Consider the following 12,562-nt stretch of genomic DNA (forward strand, 5'->3'; position numbering starts at 1 on the left):
ATAGTAAAGTACTTGAATTAATTTATTGTGGTAATTCTATAGTTGCTGTGTTAATATAACAACTATAGTAATATACACAAATTATTTTACCCAAGTTTTCTACAACTTTATACTACAATGTACACTACAATTTACTGTAGTAAAAACTAAAGTATACTACAGTATTTATAACGGTTTATCAGATCAATACTACAGTATGCTTAACGCAGTGTTGTAAATAGGCTACTATAATATATACAGTATACTACAATTTACTATAGAATGGTTCAAAAACACTATAGTATTTTTTTGACCTGGGATATTTTTGATTGGCCAGTTTTGTAACACACACCTGGCAATCCTGTCTCTGAACTGTTTGATGTACAGAGACATTTATTTAATAAATTCCTCTGTTATTGTTATTTGTTAAATTAGGTCATCATAAATTTGGTTAAAATTGAGATTCAAACTGAACGCTGCATTTAAGTATACGCTTTTTTAATGAGGAGAACAACAAACGATTCTTTTAAATACCTTCACGATTGTTGTCTGTGGTCGATTAAACCGACTTTATGTCAGCTTTAAGCAACATTAGTATTAATTTTCATGATAAGGATAGAAATTACCTCACATACGGAATCTACATGACATTCCCGCACTGACTGAAGCGATGACGCGCGCACACGCTGCCAGTCAGGAGGACCGTTGGGGCGTTCACGTATGCGATTGGACAGCGCGCGACAGATACACACAAACACGTGTAAGGTGTTTATAGCTTTCAAACTGAATTTAGGCGGGTTTTTTCGGTTTTCCTTCACAGACAGTGTCAGACTCCACCGCAGCCCGTCTTGGGACAGTACTGTGACGACTTTTTGGAACGAGTTAGTTGCATTAGATTCTCAAACTGTTGAATTGCAATAGTTGTTTTAATGGGGAATAAGGGATCTAACGCCGTGTTTTCAATTCAAGCGACACGAGTTGAGTGGCAAAGCAGCAGTATGCAAGGTGAGTGTCTCGCTTATTCGTGACTATAGGCTTTGTAAATAATTATGAAGTATTTGAACAGTTCAAAAATGTTTGAATGTCACGGCATTAGATAAACATATCAAAGAAAAGTGGCAACTCATCTCAAACAAATGTTTCTATAGCTTTTCTCATAAATAACTTTTTTTGCAATAACATTTAGCTAAGTTGAGTTTTAGTGGATGTATGACGTCAGTTGCCCTCAAGTTTACACAGGTGTCCTAGCAGAGTAAACACAGGTGTAATTCACACAACCACTGAACATGTTCCTCTAACGGATCACAACCACAAAATGTCACAAATTAATGGACACTTTACTATCCCATGTGACCACGGGAGAGAATTTGTGAATAATGGCAGTGAAGCAACTCAACTGATGATGGTAGGTCACATGACATTGAAAACATATTACACACATTCATACTATGGGCTTATAGAACTTTTTTTTGTTTGTTTGCGAAGTACTTTTTTGAATAGTACCTACTTAGAGAGGTCTGCCAATTTAGCGATTTTTGTCGCTAGATTTAGCGACTTCCCCGCCCCTTTTGAGACTTTTTTCAGAAGTCTAGCAACAAATCTAACAACTTTTTGGACAAACCTTATCTAGATTCTGTGACCCGCCCACTGATCTATATATTAATATAGATCAGTGGACCCGCCAGTATGACGTCATCTAGCGACATTTAGCGACCAGTTTTAGCTACTTTCAACTGAAAGTTTTTGTCAACACTGATCCTATCTACCTTATTTTACTTAAATTCGGCATGAAATCAAAATTAACCCTATTTACTTTGTTAGTGCATATTACTAGTCTTGTGGTGAACAATTAATCCGTGCAAGTTAATACACCGAAAAAAATAGTTTGTCGCGGTAATCTTTAATCAAAATCTGAATCTTCCGGTCTGGAATAGCGTTCCTTCACTGATAACGTCAGTTTGACGGCTTGGGTTGAAAACGCTTAAACCACTCCTCTGCCACCGTTAGTCTGCTATGAGCGAGAAAAGAAGAGGAGGAGCACTAAAGTAAAACTCTGCCCTCTATTCAATATTCCGTTTCCTTGGAAATACGTCACAACACTGGAGAATAGTCGTTTGCAACTTCCGGTTCACGGGGACTTTAAGAGCAGACTTGAGCATCGTAACTTGAAAGTGTGAGGTTTCTGGTTTCATTCGATTATTTAATTTAGCTGTGCAAATTTATTTACGATAATTCCGATAGCATGTGACGACAGCATAACTTGTTTAAAATGAAAGTTATTCTGTATATAAACTGTTGTGTTAAAGCAGTATCACACTTACAATTTTGTGTTGGCCTGAATATTATATATAATATAATAATTGCTGACCAACGCCAACAGACGCCAACAGGGAAAACACTCTGTTCCCACAAAACCCAACGTAGTGTCTGTTGCAGTCCATCGGTGTCTATTGTTGCATTGTATGAATTGTCCTTTATAATACTATCAGAAAATCTTGTTTTGGTTAGTATTTATTTATTATATTTTTGGGAACACCATGAGAGAGGACACTGTTCCAGAAGAGTCAAACAGGAAATGTCACTCCCACGATGAGAGAGGGGTGGCCACTGGCTTCTGAGATATGTAGAGTTGGCAAGGTTGTGGCTTTCCCAGGACCTTGATGAGAACAGTAGAGCGGGAAATGAGTACTCTGAGAAAGATCCCTTTCATTTAACATTATATAAGATTACATTAAATGTGATGATCTTTCAAAAAATAATTAAGAAAGATTATCCGCAATTTAGTATTAAGAACTTTCAAAGAGTAGTGCGGTCATCTCTTGAGGGTGGCTTGATCTTTTCCCCTACTATAGTTTGCACTTGATGACACAATCTTACCAGCAGATGGCAGCTAAGATCTCACAAGTGACTGTATAATAAACTCTTTATTTCTGTTGGATGTAATGAGAACAGTAATTGTATTTATTTAGCTGACAACAACAATTAACACAAACTGTTGACTAATGGTGTTCATTTTGAACCCTTTTCTTAAGACATCTTTTTAGTGTCCTTCTCTGTGAATGGTTGATAACTAATGCAGCATTATGCTGACACAAATTATAAAATACTATCCTGTTTACTTTCTCCAGCTAGACACAGTGCAACATTTCCTGTTGACAGCCACAGGTGCGGTGCTCGAACATGCATTCTTTACATACGTTTCTTTTTTTTTTTTAAACTCAGTAATGACTTTGAACGTACATTGTTTAAGGCTCTTGGCTCCAAGTCAGATGAGTAGTTTGTCTGCATTCCATCATCCATGAGTCACAGGGCTGCCAGCCAACGGCGCAAAAAACAAAACAAGAAAACCAAAAAGTGTGTTGAAAAATAAAACTGTTTAAAGAGTAACGGATTACATAGTTTAAGGGAGGATATATATTTGAATTCCTCAAACAAATAAATCATCCAAGACTTTGGCCAGCTATCCTTTAACGGTCCTGTTTTGTAGTGGTCTGGTTTGTAGCAGCCATTGTATGATCGCCAAGCAAACAGTCACATAGTTTAGAGAGGATTAACACATCCTAGATCAGGGGTCATGAAAGTGTCACACAGTGAGTGTTAAAGAACAGACATCATTGTAGACGGCACAAATGTACGCACTAGAGCAAACAATGCGTGGAAGAGTCTTCTTACAATCTTTAAAATAAAAGTTCCAAAAGAGGTTTTTTTTTTTTGCAGTGATGCCATGGAAGAACCTTTTCTTTGTGTGAAGAACATTATAAAAATCTAAAGAACCTTTTGTGGGTTTTTTTGGATGTTAAAGGTTCTTCATGGAACCATCGATGCACACGCACTACTGACCTAGCAAAGATTTAACTCCACCCATTCAGAAAAAAACATGTTCAAGACTCTGCAGTTTTCTTTTCAGTTCCAAACAGGAAAACTGGTGTGAAAAGGGATGTTCACACTGTCAGCGATTTGCAGGGGCAAAGCAAATAGAAGTGTTGTCGATTTGAAGCATGATTAGCACTGATGATTAACAAAGTTGAGCAGACCGTATTGCAAATTCATGCAAATGCACAGCGACGCAACTTTCCCGCGGAATTGGGGTTAGGGTTGTTTTTCATATCCGTGAGTTAAAGCGACCCCAAATTACATGGTATTTAGTCCCTGGAATGCAAACGTGGATTTTACCCACTGGAACGCAATTTTTACCGGGGGACCCCACTGAAACACGATTGGGCTAGTTTTGATTAGCAATTGGGGTTTTGTTGTGAAAACCTGGCAACCTTGTAGTTCGGATGCATTTTAAGAATTTAAAGATAGCTTCATTCAAAAACCTGGCTTCTAATTTAGGATGACAAAAACCTCAGTAAATAATAGCTGATAATAAGGAAATCACTTACAATATAGAAGACTTTTTTTTTTTTTTCAATGGTCACAGTACAAAAAGGGTCAAATTTTAATCTTAATGTAGATTATAGCATCTAAACAAGACTTTTTTTTTTTTTTTTTTAAATGGCATACATAGCCTATTTTAATTCTGTAATGAGTAAAACAGGATATTAACAAGAAAAAATGTAGGGTAGGATTTTATGCATCAGAAATAGTTTGGATTTTAGGTGAAACAAGTGGGTCAAATCTCAATAATAATAACAGTATGCAGTCAGTTTCTGTTAATTAGGCCATGTTGACTGGGACATACAGGGTGAAAAGTAAATAAGGTTAAATGCATGTTGACTTTAAACTCAGATAAAGCAACACAAAGTCTTCTTATATCTTAGACTTCACTCTTGTTAAAATGCATTTGTTCCTCAGCTGTCCTTACATTCCTAAACTTAAACAGAGTGAGGAAACGGTCATAGCACACATTCAGTTTAATATCATTCAGGGCAGCTGGTTCGTCCCAGTTAGTAATTTATAAAGTCAAGCATATGGCAGCACGGCGTACTGTGCTTGAAGCTTGTTGTTAATAATGTAAAACGATCCTTTGAGATATGAGATACCCTTAAACAGAGGAAGTTCCCATATTTACAGCTTCTTAAAATAGCCCCTGCGCACAGCACTTGGCGTGTATCAGTGTCCCGCTCCGAAGCGAGGGGCCCAGAGTTTTCCCACACATGGCTGAAACTGATGTCATGGTGAGCAGCGAAAAGCTGAAGGGAAGAAGGGCATATATGCACGGATGTTGGGCCCGGGCAGAGGAGCAAAAGGTGGCCAGAAACTCTGAGAAACCAAAGGCTCATTTCCCCTCATCATTTAACCAGTCTGCTGGGGAAACCATTACGTAATGCAAAAGAAACCATGACCCTGCTATTAACACTCTGTCAGCCTTTCATCTTTGCAGTTTTGCTGGGAAAACTGTGTTGTTTTTTCTCTGTGGGTGGACTCGCTACATTTATACCTGTTGTTGTACTCTCCCTGTATGGCAGGGTGGATCTTTCCTCAACCAAATACTCTGTGTGTTAATTAATTCTCCATATTTCACATAAATTTACTGTAATACATGGCTTGGCAGTATGATAGCAGAAATTTATCATCTGATAGAAATGCTGCTGTACCATTTAACCACAGAAGGACTGATTTACACAGATCAGGCATAACATTATGACCACATTCCTAATATTGTGTTGCTGCCAAAACAGCCCTGACCCGTCGAGGCATGGACTCCACTAGACCCCTGAAGGTGTGTATCTGTAGATGTTAGCAGCAGATCCTTTAAGTCCTGTAAGTTGCGAGGTGGAGCCTCCATGGATCGGACTTATTTGTTCAGCACATCCCACAGATGCTCGATTAGATTGAGATCTGGGGAATTTGGAGGTCAAGTCAATACCTTAAACTCGTTGTGCTCCTCAAACCATTCCTGAACCATTTTTGCTTTGTGGCAGGAGCATTATCCTGCTGAAAGAGGCCACAGCCACCAGGGAATACCGTTTCCATGAAAGGGTGTACATGTTCTGCAACTTAGGTAGGTGGTAACAAAGTAATATCCACATGGATGGCAGGACCCAAGGTTTCCCATCAGAACATTGCCCAGAGCATCACACTGCCTCCGCCAGCTTGCCTTCTTCCCATAGTGCATCCTGGTGCCATGTGTTCCCCAGGTAATCGACGCACACGCACCCGGCCATCCACGTGATGTAAAAGAAAACATGATTCATCAGACCAGGCCACCTTCTTCCATTGCGCCGTGGTCCAGTTCCGATGCTCACGTGTCCACTGTTGGCTCTTTCGGCGGTGGACAGGGTTCAGCATGGGCACCCTGACTGGTCAGCAGCTATGCAGCTCCATACGTGTGTATTCTGACACCTTTCTATCAGAACCAGCATTAACTTCTGGAGCAATTTGAGCTTCAGTAGCTCGTCTGTTGGATCGGACCACGCAGGCCAGCCTTCGCTTCCCATGTGCATCAATGAGCCTTGGCCGCCCATACCCTGTCACCGGTTCACCACTGTTCCTTCCTCGGACCACTTTTGATAGATACTGACCACTGCAGACTGGGAACGCCCCACAAGAGCTGCAGTTTTGGAGATGCCCTGACCAGAGGTATAATGGCGCTGGGATATAAAAAACAGTATCCGTGATGGACTGGCCATCTGTCTGAGGTGTTTTCCCTGCCTGAGACACTGGGATAGGCTCCAGCATATCTGTGACCCTACAAAGGGATGGATGGATACTGCGATATATACAGTATATACTGTCACTGTGTTATGAATATATAAACGATTTTGGTCATTTCACCCATCATAATACAAAAGTTGGTGTTGAAATGTCCCTCTGCATACTGAATAGTCCAATATCTACGTGACTAGCATGACTTGGAAGCAAGGTTCTGAAATGGGGAAAACAGAGCGCTGTATCTAAATAGATCCTTCCTCTGCCTTTTTTGTGTTTGAAAAAGTCCCCTTCACAATACTTTTGTGTTAGGGAGGAACACTTCAAGAGGGTGCCAAAATAAGCAGATTTAATCGCAAGAAAACAAGCAAGCTATCTTCAGACTTCCACTGGTGCACATGCCGCAGCTGTTTCAGCGAGTCATGCGACAGTGATGTGCCTTGGAAACCGCCAAAACAGTAACGCTGACATGCACGATCCTATTGTTGGCCACTACAGCCATTGTGTTCCACTCTCCAGGAGACTCGTTCTACGAATAGGTCTTACAAGTATTTGTTACAAAGCCATATGCTGTAGTTGTCTGTTTTGAATCAAGTAGTACTGTAAATGCTCACTAAAAATCAATCTATAAAAATCAATCTGTATAAGAAAGATAAGGTAAAACAGTATAGTCAATGCCAGAGATGAGTTTGAAAGTTTTTGACTCATTTTATCAACCTAGGCTCATCGAAAAAACAAGAATATGGCGACATATCTGCAGAATTATTTTACGTTGCTTCTTGCATGTTTACTTACAAATAGTCAGTGAGTTGCACTAAAAGCGTGTTCAGTTTTATCCAAAACAGATGAACATGATTACGGTATGCCCAGTGAGTATTCCTAAAAGGTTAATGCTCTATCGCATTTGACAATAGCATACAACCTACACTAAACCCGTCCCTAAACCTTAAACGATAGTGTTAACAAAAACAAACATGAGATGCAACCATGCCGTTTTAGCTGCTTCTTTAAACTCTTTTATCGCGACTCGTGTTTCACGGGGCTCAATGCAATGCTGTACCAGGTGAGCTGCCGAGTAAGTTTACTACATTAGATAGGCCACATATGGAGCTGGTTATGTGATGCAAACATCAAAATGTATTTGTTTACAAATCATGCACTATGGTAAAAGTGTTTTGAGGTCATTACATAGTATTGTGCAAGGAACTGTGAAATAATAAGTCTTTATTAACTGATAATCTGCTCCTGTAATCATAATTTGTGTGAAAAGGAATAAAAGTTGTTGGTGTTTTACTGCCTCTAGTGTTCATTTCAGCTGGAAACTGCAGTGAATTGTATGTATAGGGATGTTTTTGAAGTTTTGCCAAAATGTTGGTAGCGGCATTTTTTACAGTGAGCCTGAGTTGCATTTTACTGTTGTACTCACTTAAGATGAACAAGTGCAAAAATCACTATACTTTTGTAATTTCAGAATAATGCCTCTGTTAGGGTGTTAGCAATGTGACTTGTTTTTCTACAGGGTTTGGACAATGAAACTGAAAAGCCTAATTTTAGACCACAATAATTTATTAGTATGGTTTAGGGCTTCCTTTTGCAGCCAAATACAGCATCAATTCATCTTGGGAATGACAGATAAAAGTCCTTCACAGCGGCCAGAGGGATTTTTGAGCCATTCCTCTTCCAGAACAGTGGCCAGGTCACTATGTGATGCTGGTGGAGGAAAACATTTTCTAAATTGCTCATACAAAACATCCCAAAGTGGCTAAAAATATTTAGATCAGATGACTGTGCAGGCCATGGGAGATGTTCAACTTCACTTTCACGTTCATCAAACCACTCTGTCACAAGTCTTGCTGTGTGTATTGGTGCATTATAATGCTGATACACAGCACCTCCTTCAGGATAAAATGTTTGAACCACATGGTCCTCCAGAATGGTTCGGTAGACCTTGGCAAGCACAGTAGGGAATGCCATGATATTGCAGCCCAAACCATCACAGATCCACCCCGTGCTTCACTCTGGGCAGCAACAGTCGGGTGTTCAGCCTCTTTGGGGCTTCTCCAAACTGTAACTCCTATGGATGTGGGAAAGACGGTGAAGGCGGACTCATCAGAGAACAATACATGTGTCACATTGTCCACAGCCCAAGATTTCCTCTGTTGGCACCATTGAAATCGACGTTTGGCATTGGCACAAGTGACCAAAGGTTTGGCTGTAGCAGCCCAAACCATGAATATTGACTCCCGACGAAGTTCGAGAGTCAATGTGTGCATTTAATTATGTTTTTTGGATACAATCCGGGTTAGTACCTAGACATCCCTTTCCTCTTGCATCGACAGTTATTACTGTTGGATGTGGGTTGTCCTCCTATGCAACGACATTACCCTGGATAACATAGCTCTCGATACGCCACAAAGACTTGCTCTCCTGGAGAGCAAACAACAATTTGTCCTCTTTTGAACTCTGATACACTGCCCTCCAAAAGTTTGGAAACACCCTAGAAAAGTGGGGTTTTGGACAATATTGGCATGAATCCTTTTTATTTTGTGATTAATTTTGCACTGATAAGGGACAACACAAACTACGAAAACATATTTTATTACATAAACAGTTTACACATAGAAAAAACTTACATTTTCGATTCATCAAAATATCCACCATTAGCAGCTATCTGACCTAAACTGGGTTCTGATTGGTTCATTGTATTCTAAACTTAATTGCAATCAATTGTTGAAGCTATTAAGGTGTGCTGACCCAAAAATCTTTTACAAACCTGGGCCAAGTTTAAACCAGTAACCAGCATCACAGCTGGCAAAGGGGCGTGTCTGACTTTGACATGTATATATTGCCATTATTATGTAATCAAAATGAAAATTATTATTGCTGGTCTTCGGTGATAATGTCAAGTCACTTCAATGTATTTGCACCAAAAAATGATAAGGATTTATCCTGATATCATCCAAAACCACACTTTGCCAGAAGTGTTTCCAAACTTTTGGAGGGCAGTGTATGTCTTCCATTATGTTGTGTGGATTGCAATATTGCTGTTGCTCTGCTAATTCAGCCTTCACACTCGGCTCTTACTGATGGAATGTAAAATCAGTGAAGATTTGCCACCAAGCCGCGCATGTATAGGAGTGAAACCTCCAACACTATATTGGCCAGTGTTTCAGTTTCATTGTCCAACCCCTACTTGTTATTGTTTGGACAAACAGGTTCATTAGAGTCCCAGTATGTACACTCTGCAAGAAATCAAGCCTGCAAGGCTGGATCCTAGTACAACAAACCAAGACAGTACAAGTCATTTTAACACATGACACACATCACCTTCATTGAGAGCAAATTAAATGCCAATAAAAACTGATACTAGACTGTTTTAACTGCCAGTAACTGGTGCCGTAACTGCCAGTAAATGGTGCCATTTCTCACAGTTCCATTTACTGGCAGTTACGGCACCAGTTACTGGCAGTTAAAACTCGCTAATACCAGTGAATTTTATATGAACTGATTCAGCCATTAGTAGAATGAGATCTCTCATACACTTAGGAGCAAGACCAGCAGTTATACATCCTTCATGCCTGAGCCCCAAGGTCAACAAACAACATTCAAATGGGTGCTTTAGCCCAAAAATATCCTGCAATGTCTCTTTCCCATGGAGAGTGGTATGGCCTACCTCCCCTAAGGGCCCCAGTGCTCTGGTGACAGCTCTCGGGGTGTTGTTAACCTTGTGCAGGAGAGGTGACACGAGGCCCCGCGGGCCAGTTTGGAGTTGCTTTAAAGGGTATTAAAATAGCATTCAAAGGACAGAACAGCTGTGTTATCTAGGGCTTCCGAGATAAAGACTGTACATCTGTAAGTAATGACATCACTGTTCTGTGGATGCCCTTGTTTATAAAACATTAAACATTCATAAGCTGATTGTTCTATTGTTATAAGGTAATAAAAAACAGCCTATTGACACGTACGTTGAAGCAAAGGGATTAAACCAGGGATAGCAGGACAACAGCTCTCCAGGATCAACATTTAAACCTACAGTATTACTAAAATATCAAATTCACCTCTCATTAATCTCAAATTCACATGGCTCCCATTAAATCTTATGATGTGTAAGCCCTATTTAGAACACATGGCTACATTCCATTGACTTTCAAAAGCGGAATTCTCTGGAATACAGCATTGTGTTATATTAGTAGGAGGCGAATTACCATCAGTCCTTTGTCATCAAGAAGGACGGGACATTTGCTTGTACCTCTTTACATATGTAAAACTGATGTTTTCCTTAGAGAAATTAGTCAGTTGAAGACGTGTGATCTGTTTTCCACCAAGGATGTCATTTGTTATTTATGCTGGTTCCCACGTTAACCACCCTTTGACCTCAAGATATCAGATGCCGTGGTTTATGCTTGTTGTTGTTGGTGTCCATGTCTCACTGAAAAAGCAACTCAAATGGAAACATCCAAGGACATAAACATGCATGCTTTCTCCACATCAACAATGTATCCAATGTTTTTGCTTTGTAGGAATTTTTTTAATTGTCTGTGAAAAAAGCATTTGTGTCTGGGATCCATATGTGTATATCAGCTACTGCATGCTGATCGCTTGTACTCACTACATTTAGAAGTCACTGACGGCTCTCTCATGTAGCGCCACATTAAAGCAATACAGATATGAATGAATTACCAAATATAGAATTGAACTGATGACACATGTATGCATTAGAGCTGCATGATTAATCATTAATTAAAAGATCACAATCTCAATTATAACACCCACGTGATCTTAAAGGACAGTGATTCGGCTCTGTCTATTAAACCTTTGAAAAATACGATCACAGCGAACATTCAGATCTGTGTTGATCCCAAGAGAGCAGTTGTAATGTGCAGGTATGAAATGGCTTCACAAACAGACTTTTCAACAACACAGTATCATTATTTCTGCCTTACAATAATTCAGATTATCACAGAAAAATAACAAAATAGCAACTTTATTCCACGATTTCAAAACATGAAGCTTTGAAGCTTTACATGTTTCGAATCAGTGGTTCGGATTGCGAATCAAACTGCCAAAGTCACGTGAACTATTGAAGTTTCAAATCACTCATGACGTAACGAAGCCTCGTTTACTGAAATCATGTGATTTTGGTGCTCCAAACCACTGATTCAAAACAAATGATTCGTAAAGCTTTGAAGCTTCATGAAGCAGTGTTTTGAAATCGCCCATCACTAGATACTGTGGAATAAAGTTGCTATTTTGTTATTTTTGGCGCACAAAAAGTGTTTTCGTTGCTTCATAACATTAAGGTTGAACCACTGTACTCACATGAACTGATTTAATTAATGGATCTTGAGAGAGGAAATGTCATTGCTGGCTATGCAGGCCTCACTGAGCCATCGGATTTTATCAAAAATATCTTAATTTTTTGTTCTGAAGATGAATGAAGGTCTTATGGGTGTGGAACGGCATGAGAATGAGTAATTAATGACATCATTTTCATTTTTGGGTGAACTAACCCTTTAACAGTTTTACATTTCACTGTGTGTGTGTGTGAAGAATGATTCATAGCGCTCTATTCTCCAGTGTTGTGATCTAATAGACTCTGTTTGAGATGTGTGCACGCTGCTTTTTGCAAGGCTTTAAACACGAGCAAATTATAAACTTTCGTGAAGATTCAGCACTGGCTCGATCAAGACAGTGACAGTTACTGTCCCAAGTGTCTCTCACAAGCTCTAAAAGATAGTTTAAATGAGAATGCATGTGTTGGCGATAATGCATAGACTGGCATTGTGTGAAAATGTGGAGAGTGTTAAAACAAAGTTGCCTCTTAAATATATAAATATCCCCACAGGTATCGATTTTTACGCATTGCATTGATACATTGTATCGTTAGACATTAGATCGATGTATCAATCTATATCAATGTATTGTTACACCCCTAATCTTTATGAGTGAGTCACTGAATCATTCATTCAAGAGATTCATTAAAAAATGT

General features: G+C 39.4%; 1 protein-coding gene across 1 annotated transcript in view; it reads left to right on the forward strand.

The window, feature by feature from the left end:
• The first annotated feature begins 643 nt into the window (after positions 1-643).
• The window catches only part of neurl1b (neuralized E3 ubiquitin protein ligase 1B), a 36,589-nt gene continuing 24,670 nt past the window's right edge, over positions 644-12,562 (forward strand). Inside the window, exon 1 of the mRNA XM_048175971.1 lies at positions 644-984. Coding sequence (XP_048031928.1) covers positions 909-984 — 76 coding nt within the window. The 5' untranslated portion in view covers positions 644-908. The remainder of the gene's footprint in view (positions 985-12,562) is intronic.

Source organism: Megalobrama amblycephala, linkage group LG23 (genome assembly GCF_018812025.1).
Source record: "Megalobrama amblycephala isolate DHTTF-2021 linkage group LG23, ASM1881202v1, whole genome shotgun sequence".
Lineage (NCBI taxonomy): Eukaryota > Metazoa > Chordata > Actinopteri > Cypriniformes > Xenocyprididae > Megalobrama > Megalobrama amblycephala.